Below are 12,568 nucleotides of genomic sequence, written 5' to 3' on the forward strand. Positions count from 1 at the left end.
TATATGCTTCAATTCTGTCATTCTATTATTCACTACTTACAGGAGCTCAATTGTTATTCCAAACAACACTGTCATAATCCAAAGAAGCAAAAGAATGTGCTAGGCTATAGTATAACCAGTATAACCTCAATGCCTAACATACATTCTTTGGCAATCAGGAGAAAAGGCCAGTGGATTCTGTCAGCAATTAAACACCTACTGGGAAATGGATCACTTCAGATGTCAGTGCTAATCCTGATATGCTCATTTTTCAATACTCAACCAGTAACTTCACCTTTGCTTATAAAAGTGGTAAAGCATATAGACAAAAATGTCATTACAACATAATTCTGAAAAAAATAATTAACTCCCCAGCTTTCCAGTTTCAGTAAGATGACATGGACACATGCAATCGTTCAACATTTTTCTGGCTTGCTCCTTTTTCTGCTTAGTTTCTATGGAGAACACACCTTGCCCATCAGTGAGTCCACACATCCACCACCCATCTCTAAATGATTGTGAGTCCAGCCATCCGTCTCCAAAGCAGCTTCAGACCCACATTTCCAATGGCCAAATTTACATTTTCACTTGTATCTCCAGCTAACAATTCAAATTGTGAATGTATAAAACCAAACTCCCCTCTTTCCTACCAATCCTGATCCTCCTCCCTAAATTCTCTACTTCTATTCATGGACACTGTGATGGTTAAGATTATGTGAGAGCTTGGCTAGGCCACAATTCCCAGTATTGTGTAAATGTCCTCCATTTTGGGATCTGATGTAATTGTCCTCCATTTTGTGGTATTGTGCAATTACGTGTTATAAATCCTAAACCTCTATATGTTAATGAGGCATCATTAGTGCGGGGTGTATCTTGAGTCACACCCTTACTAAAGGGCGTGACTTGAGTCACTGCCTGACTCAAGTCACGCCCTTACTCAAGTCATCTCCTTTACTCAAGTCATAACCTTCCTCAAGTAAGGAAGTTTCCAAGTAAGGGAAGTAAGGTGTGTCCTGCATCCAGTACACGTGAGCGCTCTGGCAAAGCTCTCTCCCGCTCTGGGTCCTGCATCTGACTTATCATCATTTCAAGAAGTAACATTTCTTCTAAATGGTGTTTTATAGATAACTGGATGTCTTCTGTGCTTCTATCTCCATATCCTTGAAATTTTTACTTTCAAATATCTTCTTTGGAAATAAGTCTCTCTCTGAGATTCAAGTGTATTATGAGTCCACAGTGAGGCAAAGCAACAGCCTCCCAGGCTCTCTGCATCCAGGTTTATCCCCGCCCAGCTTGTCACCCCCGCCTCGCACACAGTTGTCTCACCCACGAGCAAAGGGGGCTCTTTCTCAAACACAGCGGATCCTGCCCTTTTCTTGCTTAAAATCCTGCAGGGTTAAATCTAAGCTCTCAGCTTCACAAAGATCTGGCTCGTGCTTGGCCAATACTCCAATCTTCTTCCCCCTTGAGACGCACCACTATGCCACCCCACTTTATGCTTAGTAATACGAACCTGTTGACAATTCTCGGCCACCATAGAGTCGCGTGCCTCTTCTCTATCTTTGCAGAAACCTCTGATCCCATCCTCTGGGAAATGTTTCCTGAGATCCACCTCCGTGAAGTTAACCAAATCACACCCTAGTACTTTGGTGCCTTGTTCTACTTTGACTACACTTTTCACAGTGTACTGGGATTTATTTGTTTACACACCTATCTCCAGAAATGCCCTTTCCTTCTCTGTGGAATTGCAGATGAGAATTCAAGTGGCCTCCACCAAACATCTTGCTTTTATAACATCTTTGGTCTATCTAAAATTAAAATAAATTGGGTAGAATTACTTTAAAAAAAAATAAAGGAAGTAATTCAAAACCTAGGTGGTATGGTAGTTACATGAGTGGTCATTCAGGAATTCTCCAAACTGTACATATTTTATATAGTCTTCTGTATGTATGATATATTTCACAATGAAAAAGTAAGAAATAAAGAAAGATGAGGCCAAATATCTAATATACTATCTTGAGTTAGAATCGACTTGATGGCAATGGGTTAATCTAATCATTACACAATATTTTTAAAAATTATAACTGTTAAAAGTGTAACTGCTTTTTCAAGTATAATATCATTTCAAAAATGACAAACGTCCCTAAAACAAAGCTCTGACAAAATAATTAGAACAAAACCTATTTCTGCTCATTTAATATTCTGGAACATTATATCGTTCCTCTTTTTTCCTATCCAAGGTTATACATTTTCAGGTTTGAAAGTATTTTACTTGTCTATTTAGCAAACAAAAAAAGTAGGCAATTATGATATAAAGACTCATTACAAACAATTATGCTTATTTTTATCACATAAAATCTTAAATAAAAACGAGCCTCTCTAACATCTCACTGTATGCTATATACTCTGCAATCAGAATCATTCATATTCTAACAAGTAAAAAATCTCATAAATTAGTAAGAACCAATTAGATATCTAAAATTTATACCAGCTTTCCCCCACATGCAATAATACTACATTGTACTATTTTATTTTCTAAATTTGAATTATTTTTATAATTAAAATTCACCCATTTCAATTCAACACACATTTATATGCAAGGCAAGATGCTGGGAACTATTAGGCCTAGACAGTTCAGCAGGAAAATACCAAAAAACAAACCAAACCTGTTGCCATTGGGTGGATTCCAACTACAGCAGCCCTCTAGGACAGGGCAGAGCTGCCCCATAGGGTTTCCAAGGAGCACCTGGTGGATTTGAACTGCTGACCTCTTAGTTAGCAGCCGTAGCTCTTAACCACTACACCACCAGGGTTTCCGGCAGGAAAGTAAGGGCTACCAAAGTACACCACCACCAAGAAGAGAAAAGGCACTAAATGCCGCAGGAGAACTACAGGCCAAGCACCAGGGGAGCTGTTCTGTTTTCAGCAGTATGTCCACAGACACCCTGATCCACGTTCCCAGTGACAACACCTAAAAGGCTAGGTAAAACAGAAAACATTTCTAAAAGCATTACTGAGGTGACATGCAGTAAAGAAGCTACTGGGGCCAAAAAACAAAAAGCCGAAACCCTGGCCCATAAAGTGCTCAACTACTAGCCAAAAGGCTGGTAATCAAACCCACCCAGAGATGCCCTCGAAGAAAGGCCTGGTCATCTGCTTACACAAGGTCACAGCCTTGAAAATCCTACGGCGCAGTTCTACTCTGCGCACACGCGGTCGCCATGAATCGCAGTCAACTCAACAGCAACTAGTAAGGACACAGCTGAACAGCCTCCCGTAGCCCTGCAGGTATCTGCCCCACCCTGGAGACCTGTCCTCCGCCAGCGGGCATGACGACACACAGGCCAGGACCAGACCAAACCAGAGAGTCCAACAGGAGAAGCCTGCCTACACCCAGAACCCCAGTGAGCCATGACCTCCACGTGAGGGTGAATGAGAAATACACCCACCGTGTGGGAGGGGACAGGAGGGAGAATGCCGCTCTCTATCACCACTCTTTGGGGAGCAGGGGCACCCTCCCCTACGCATCTGTACCCGCTTGACAGCCCTCATGCCAGCAGGGTGACCTACAAGAGCACCCAGGCTGGGCCTATCTCACTGCAGCAAACACAAACTTCTCAGGAGGATCCCACCTTCAGTGTGCCTCAAAGAATGCCTACAGGTCAAATTCAAGGTAAAATCAAAATAAAAAACCTGGGGTCACAGAGACTGCAGGTATTGGAATTACTAGTTGCAAAATATAAAATAACTATGTTTAATGTGTTTAAAGAGTTAAGAGAAACTTGAAATACAGGCAAGGAAAAACGAAGAAGATTTGGTAAAGAACAACGAAAACTTCTAGAATTGAAAATCTTAATGAAATTTTTAAACAGTTTTATTGCGGTACAATTGACATATAACATCTGAAGTATTCCTCTGAAAGTCAGCCAGTGAAAACCCTATGTACAACAGACATTGCCCAATTTAGTGACATCATGTTTGGTAAAGTATAGAGTCGACAAAAACGAGGGAGACCCTCAGTGAGATGGACTGACACAGTAGCTACAGCACCAGCCTAGGCGTGGCCTTAAGTAAAGCAGGTTACCCTCCGTAACGTGGGTGGGCCTCATCCACTCGGTCTAAGAGCAAAAACGGAGGTTCGCCGAGGGAGTATTCTGCCTCCAGACTACCAACAGACATCTTGCCAGAATTCCTCTCTCTCCCTCACTGCCTGACCTACCGATTTTGGGACACAAGACTGCTGTAATCTCCAGCATTTTGGACTTGCTAGACACACACTTACTTACATGAGCCAATTCCTCAGAATAAATGTCTCTCTTTGTGTCTTTGTATGTATGGACACACATACACACACACACAACTTACTGGTTCTATTTCTCTACTGAACCCTAAAATGCATGCTAATCCTCGGATCCAGGAAATTCAACAAATCCCAACAGAAGAAATTAAAAGAAATCCACACCTAGTCCTGCTAAAAACAGAGGCTCGTTCAATCCTAATTTCATTCAGTCCTAACACGCCACTAAATGACAGGAAAGGGGTACTTTTTTTTTTTTCCAACATTAAATAATACAAAACCACATAAACAGGACTAACAGGACAATACAAACAAATTACTAGAAGCTGAAAAGACGGTGGGTGAGACGTAACTCCAGTAAATCTGAGACAAACCTCAAACCAGAAGAGGTGAAAGCTGATGAACAACCCAGCTGCGCCACAGCATCCTCAAAAGCCCAGAAGGGACAGCACCAGGTACCTCTGGAGAGGGGAACGAAATGTGGGGCACCTAAAAAAGGCAGACTGAGTGAAGCAGGTCAGTCTCTCCACCTCCTCCGCAACTCCACCCCACCGGGTGATGGCCTCTCTCCTACCCTGGCACAGGTCTAGAAGTTTATCCTCTAGACAAATGGAATGTGATCTGGCCTGGGAGGTGCTACGAATTGAGTCCTGGGTACCATACGGAAAAGAGGTACTGAGGGACCATATTAATGACAAACACTTCCAGAAATGTACCCTGACATTTACGACCAACTGATTTCCCACAGAGGTGCCAAGATAATTCAGCAGGGGGAAGAAAAGTCTTTCCAACAAACAGTGCGGGGACAAACGGATACTCACATACCAAAGAACGAATTTGGACCCCTACCTCATACCGTACACAAAAATGAACACGAAATGGATCACAGGCCTAAATGTAAGAGCTAAAACTATAAAACTCGTAAAAGAAAACATATGGGGCAGGGTCAATAGGCCCTGGCAACTTACTGGACGTTCAGGAGTAAAGCAGAAATGGACTCAGATTGGAAGCCTTGGTTGGCTGAGAAAACAGGAAAAAATGCTTCCAGGAGCCGAGTGGAATGGCGCCATACAGAGGAGAGTTCCCACCATGTCTGACAGCTCACCTTAGAAAGGCCTGCCTGCACAGGAGGCCCTTGGCTGCTGTCTGGGAACTCAGATTTTGGAAAGGTTCCCACTGCTCTCTAACTGATTAGAGTGACTCCCTGTGCCTAAACTGTGCAGACAATGTGGTTTATGCCGAACTCCTGTTCTCCTCCTGGGACTCTGGAGTTTTGGGAGTTGCTAGGTAGAGGTGCCCACATGTCCAGCCCCCAATAAACCCCTGGGCGCTGAGTCTCTAAAAGCTTCCCTGGCAGAGAACGTTTCACAGGTGTGTCAGAACTCGTTGCTGGAGGAAGTAAGCCTGCCCTGTGTGACTCCACCAGGAGAAGACTCCGGAAGCTTGCGCCTCGTTTCCTCCAGACTTTGCCCCGTGCGCCTTTTCCCTCTGCTAATTTTGCTTTGAGTCCTTTCTCTGTAATAAATTGTAGCTTTGAGTGCAACTATATGGCGAGTCCTGTGAGTCCTCCCAGCCAATGACTGACCTTAGGGTGGTCTTGGGGACCCCCAGCATAGGTGTATACTACAAGAATAAATCAATTTGTTTTCATAGCATAAAGTCAAACCAGCACGTGGATTAACCTGACTTGCTGACCTGCAACTTTCAGAGAGCAGAATTTCCCCAGCCTCCTACCTCAGCAGCTGCTAAAATGCATGAATCACAGTAGTCGGTATCCTGCCTTTCTCTTCCAACCCACACTACCTCCTTCTCTCACAAGTGCTGCCTCGTCTATTCCTAGCTGCTGTAGCCCACAAGGCTCAGCATGGCCATTAATCTACAGCCCCGGTATACGCCAAAACATTTTTGGGGTAAGATGTTTTTAACATCTTATTAACTTTAAAAATGCATGTAAAAGTGCTTTGTAGACAATAAAGTGCTTTACAGAGATAATGTATTATTAGACTTGAAAGGCAGGTATGTATGCCATAAAACACAGTAACATCTTTGATGCAATGCTTCTAGCACAAAGTTACATATACCTCTAGACTCATTATGTTGTTGTTGTTGTCAGGTGCTGTTCTTAAGTCAGTTCCGACTCATAGAGACCTTATATGCAACAGAATGAAACACTGCCCAGCCCTGGGCCATCCTCACAATCATTGCTACGTTTGAGCCCATTGTTGCAGCCACCGTGTCAATCTGCCCTGTTGATGGTCTTCCTCTTTTTCACTGACCCTCTACTTCACCAAGTATGATGTCCTTCTCCAGGGACTGATCCCTCCTGATAAAATGTCCAAAGTATGTGAGATGAAGTCTCGCCATCCTCACTTTCAAGGAGCATTCTGGCTGTTTTTTTTTTCTTTTCTTTTTTAACTGTGCTTTAGGTGAAAGTTTACAGCTCAAGTTAATTTTTCATACAATAATTCATACACATATTGTTATATGACCCTAGTTGTAATCCCTATAATGTAACAGTACACCCCCTCTTTCCACACTGCGTTTCCCACGTCCATTCAACCAGTTCCTATCCCTTTCTGCCTACCCGTCCCATCTCCGGACAGGAGCTGCCCATGTAGTCTTGTGTACCTACTTGAACTATGCACATTATTTGCTAGTATTATTTTATGTTTTATAGTCCAGTCTAATCTTTGTATGAGGAGTTAGCTTTGGGAATAGTTTTAGTTCTTGGTTAACAGCGTCTGGGGGCCATGCCTTCTAGGATTCCTCTAGTCTCAGTCAGACCATTAAGTCTGGTCTTTTTATGTGAATTTGAGTTCTGCACCCCACTTTTCACCTGCTCCATCAGGGACTCTCCATTGTGTTCCCTGTCAAGGCAGTCATTGGTGGTAGCCAGGCACAATCTAGTTCTTCTGGTCTAGGTTATGAAGTCTCTGGTTTATGTGGCCTTCTTGTCTCTTGGGCCAATATTTTCCTTGTGTCCTTGGTGTTCATTCTCCTTTGCTCCAGGTGGGTTGGGATCAACTGATGCATCTTAGATGGCCGCTCGCAAGCTTTTAAGACCCCAGACATCTGGCTGTACTTGTTCCAAGGCAGATTTGTTTGTTCTTCTGGCAGTCCATGGTATATTCAGTATTCTTCACCAACACCATAATTCAAAAGCATCAATTCTTCTTTGGTCTTATTCATTGTTCAGCTTTCGCATGCATATGAGGTGATTGCAAATATCATGACTTGGGTCAGGTGCACCTTAGTCCTCAAAGTAACATCTTTGCTTTTTAACACTTTAAAGAGGTCTTTTGCAGTAGATTTGCCCACCGCAATGCGTCATTTGATTTCCTGACTGCTGCTTCCACGGGTGTTGATTGTAGACCCAAGTAAAATAAAATCCTTAACAACTTCAAAATTTCCTCTGTTTTTCACGATGTTGCTTATTGACCGAGTTATAAGGATTTTTTTTTTTTTTCTGTTGAGGTGTAATTCATACTTAAGGCTGTAGTCTTTGATTTCCATCAGTAAGCGCTTCAAGTCCTCTTGGCTTTCATCAAGCAGGGTTGTGTCATCTGCATATTGCAGGTTGTTAATGAGTCTTCCTCCAGTGCTGATGCTGCGTTCTTCCTCATAGAGTCCAGCTTCTCAGATTATTTGCTCAGCATACAGACTGCGTAAGTATGGTGACAGAAAGCAACACTGATGAAAACTTTTCCTAATTTTAAACTATGTAATAATATCTCCTTGTTCTGTTCGAACAACTGCCTCTTGGTCTACGTACAGGTTCCTCATGAGCACAATTAAGTGTTCTGGAATTCCCATTCTCCGCAATGTTATCCGGAATTTGTTATGATCCACAGAGTCGAATGCCTTTGCATAGTCATAAAACACACGTAAACATCTTTCTGGTATTCTCTGCTTTCAGCCATGATCCATCTGACATCAGCAATTATATCTTCCTATAATTATTCTAATTATACCTTCCTCTAATTATAACCCATTATAAGCTCATATAAAAGCTACAAACACATTCTTTATTTTTGTCTCAGGTTTGTTGATCTTGAAACGTATACACTGTCTATGTTAACAAGAAACAACTTCATTAGGGAAGAAAAGATTACAGACCCACCACATCAAAACTAGTATATCCACTTTATTACACCATGGGAATCCTTTCTGAGCCCCTTCCTCCATTAACATACACACACACTCCACCTCAACACACAGTCTACTCAACATATTTACTTCACCTTCCCTGAAGCTTAGGTCATGGTGAATCTTAGAACTCAAAACAGATCTTCAAAATTCTGCTGGATAAGTAAGTTCTGAATGCTTACTATAGTGTGTGACGAGCACAGTGATCACCTCAACTGGAGGCTCCCGACCTGGTCTGCGGAGCCTTCCAGGCCTCATTCTAGACCTACTGAAGTAACCTTTCTACCAATGGGGTCTGTGCCTCTACTTCTTTAGACCTGCTGAAGCAGATTTGCCTAGCAGAATCCCACAGGGCTTCAGATTTGGAGTGGGTAAATATGACAGAAAGAAGGAATGAGAAGAGGATTTGTGGAATGATTTTTAGAAACTGGAGTATAAGGAAGGCAAATCCATACTCTTGACATTGGGAATATTTCTCCCTGAGTGGCACAAAGATTATGACACTGGAATGAGAAGAAAATATTATCCTAATTCGCCACTTGCCTCTGCAGTGGATAATATCTGCATAATCTAAAATATTAAACACTATTGTTCTCAACTTTGTAACCAATCTACGGACAATGCATAAAAACTTTAATTATAGTCCAAAATAACAGAACACAAATGTTATCAACCTTGACAACATTAAACTATGATATAGCTGAAGGGAAGTCCTTGTGTGGCACAAACAGTTAAGTGTTTGGCTACTAAGTGAAAGGCTGGTGATTCAAATCCACCCAGAGGTACCTTGGAAGAAAGGCCTGGCAATCTCCTTCCCAAAGATCAATGCCATTGAAAACTCTATGCAGTGCAATTCTACTCTGAAGCACATGGGGTTTCCCTGAGTTGGAATCAACTTGACAGCGGCTGGTTTGGTTTCTTTTTTTTTTTTCTTTTAAATAGCTGAAGGAGGTGGAAGGTAGAAGGAAGGAAGGGGAGATGGAAAAAGGGTAGGGAGACTAAATTCCTCACCTGATAAAGGGGGAAGTCCAGAGATGCTGTTGAAAGTTGATAGTACAAAAAAATACAGATTTATCATTTAAAGTCACAAGGACAGCCAATAAGGTAACTAGAACAGCAATTCAATAATAAAAAAAAGTTGGGAAGCAGAGAGGAGGAGTAACTGCTCAAATTCAGCTCAATAAAAAGGTCTGAAGCTACTGTCTGGATATGGGTCCTTCATACTCCAGGCTCTTGTTCTTTACCAGTACATCAATGGGCCAAGCACCGTGCTAGATAGATAACTTGCCCAAGTTTACATACCTAGTTAGTGGCAGAAACAGAAAAAGAAACCAACTAATTCTCCAGTCTTAAAATTATTTGGAAAAGTTATTACTAAAACTTCCAGAAAAGACCATGGTGAGAATTTCTCTAATTGCTCATTCTTTTAAAACACACCAGCATTTCTGACAAACAGCCCCTCTACTTTGACACACTTCCTCACCTATAATCAACCTTTAGCCTAGTCTCCAACTCTCTACACAACAGTGATAAAGAATGTTATTTCTCCTGTAGTCAACTGTCAAGAAGACTTTAATTCACTGTTCATCTTTCAAAACCTGGCAGAAGGATCAAGACGTCAGCAGTTAAAGGTGCAAAGGAAGTTTGGCTGCTCAACTCTTCGTCTAGAGACTGACTCGTCCGCAGCCACAGGGAAGTGCCACTGCCACGTGCCCAGAGACACAGGGCCACCTGCTCCAGGACATGCAGTGGGCATCACACTGAAAGGCAGACCTGGAGGCCCAACTGAGGCTCTCTCCACAGCACAGACCACAGGTGTGGACTGGTGAAACCACCCATGACTCTGTCTCTTTAAGGTCATAAAATGCTTCCACATATGCAACAGAAATGCCATTTTTAGGCCCAAAAATAATTATTTAAAAATAAACGATAACCCAAACTGATTAAAACAACAAAAAAATAGTACATGTAAAATGCAATTTAAAAGCTTCAATTGAATTCACTATTACTCACCCCATTTTCAGTGCGTTTTTCTCCAGGTACATTTACTACATTTCTCTGAGTTCTCTGCTCTTGGGTCTGACGGCCACCTAAATAAAAGTATCAAACTTATTAAAAGATGTACTAGAAAAGTGATATTCTCCCAGTCCCTCATTTATTCATATGTTTATTGACCACAAGTGTAGAACACCAGGCTGTAAGCAGTCAAGAGTTAGTACAGCTGATGGACTTAACCAAAAGCTAGTAGGTTTCCTGAATACAACCAAACAATTTGAGGGACAGAGTATCAGGGACAGGGGTCTGGGGACCATGGTTTCAGGGGACTTCTAGGTCAACTGGCATAACAAAGTTTATTAAGAAAATCTTCTGCATCCCACTGTGGTGAGTGGTGTCTGCGATCTTAAAAACTAGTGATCGGCCATGTAAGATGCATCAATTGGTCCCAACCCACCTGGAGCAAAGGAAAATGAAGAACACCAAAGACACAAGGAAAATATAAGCCCAAGAGACAGAAAGGGCCACATAAACCAGAGACTCCATCAGCCTGAGACCGGAAGAACTAGATGGTGCCTGGCTACCACCAATGACTGCCCTGACAGAGCAGAGAGTCCCCGAAGGAGCAGGAGGAAAGTGGGGTGCAGAACTCAAATGCGCGTAAAAAGGGCAGACTTAATGGTCTGAGACTGGAGGAACCCCAGAAGACATGGCCCTTGGACTCTCTGTTAGCCCAAAACTAAAACCATTTCCAAAGCCAACTTTTCAGACAAGGATTAGACTGGACTGTAAGATATAAAATGATACTCGTGAAGAGTGTGCTTCTTCGTTCAAGTAGATACATGAGACTAAATGGGCAGCTCTTGACTGGAGGTGAGATGAAAAGGCAGAAAGGGACAGAGCTAACTGATGAACACGGGAAATCCAGAGTGGAAAGGAGTGTGCTGTCACATTACAGAGAGATTAACTAGGGTCACATAACAATGTGTGTATAGATTTTTGTATGAGACACTAACTTGAGCTGTAAACTTTCACTTAAAGCACAATAATTAAATAAATAAAGAAGTGAAATTCCCCACAGCAGTTGAGAGATCAGCAGAACTACTGGAAGCAGTATGGGAAGCAGGGATGTCTAGCTTTCAAAGGGTGGAGCTAAAGCTTTCTAGGTTTCAAAGGTGGAGCCAGGGCTTCTTAGGATTCAAAGAGTCAGATCTCCACCAACTTGGTTTCAGAGTGTGGGGCTGCCATTCAGGAGGGCCAAGAGGATGAGGCCACTGCCCAAAGCTGAGGGGGTGAGGCTTCCGTGTCCAAGGGCCGAGGGAATGGAACATGCTAGGGCTTAGGGGGTGGAGTCGCCACTCAGATAGGGCCACCCAAAATCATGAGAGCAGTTTTGCCATTCCAGTGAGCCCGGAAGATGGGGCTAAATCCCAGGGCCAAGGGGCCTCCACCCAGAATCCACACAGCATGGGTAACACCCAGAGTCTGAAGGGTGGGGCTCTTGCCCAGATGATCCCAAGGAACAGAGGGTTATTTTCAAGCCTTGGGACCTAACATAATGTGTTCTGCTGGGTTTTGGACTTGCTTGGTGCCTTGTTATCTCTTCTTTCCCTACAATTTCTCCCGTTTGTAATGAAAATGTCTACCTTGAAAAAAAGAAAAGTAGAGTTGAAAAACTGTATTACAATTAATCTTTCATTAAGTTGTTTAAATGAAATCTTTTCTTTTCACATTCTGTTTCAGAATCTTAAAACTGACATACCAAAAACCCTTTACATTTCAGAAGAGACTAAAACAGAACTTATTACCAAGTAATGAAAAAAAAAACTGATACAAGAAATTAATGTTCACTAAAAAATTAAGATGGGACACCATCTCACACGGGCAGTCTTATGAACTCTCCTTTCTTCCGTAACAACTGAATGTTTAAAGGTACAGCCTCCAACTTTAAACTGGAAAAATGATCGGTATGTCCTGTTGTGTTTTTTGCACAGCATAAAGTGACACGCACAATATTGTAGCAGGCAAATCTGAAGGACTATAAATCAATGTCTTTGGTGTGCCGTAGGCCTGCTCCTTCCTCACTCCATTGCCCCAGCTTTTACTTGATGCTCTTTTGAAAATTATCTACCTCAGAGCCTGGTTTATTAT

The 12,568-nt window shown here is 42.4% G+C and overlaps 1 protein-coding gene across 4 annotated transcripts in view; it reads right to left on the minus strand.

Annotated features, from left to right (window-relative positions):
- PPP1R13B (protein phosphatase 1 regulatory subunit 13B) overlaps positions 1 to 12,568 on the minus strand; it is a 71,132-nt gene that overhangs the window by 29,289 nt on the left and 29,275 nt on the right. For all 4 annotated transcript variants that reach the window (XM_049898563.1, XM_049898565.1, XM_049898562.1 and 1 more), the window contains exon 3: positions 10,436 to 10,512. In XM_049898563.1, the coding sequence (XP_049754520.1) occupies positions 10,436 to 10,512 (77 nt within the window). The remainder of the gene's footprint in view (positions 1 to 10,435; positions 10,513 to 12,568) is intronic.

The sequence above is a fragment of the Elephas maximus genome, chromosome 10 (assembly GCF_024166365.1).
Source record: "Elephas maximus indicus isolate mEleMax1 chromosome 10, mEleMax1 primary haplotype, whole genome shotgun sequence".
Taxonomy (NCBI): Eukaryota; Metazoa; Chordata; class Mammalia; order Proboscidea; family Elephantidae; genus Elephas; species Elephas maximus.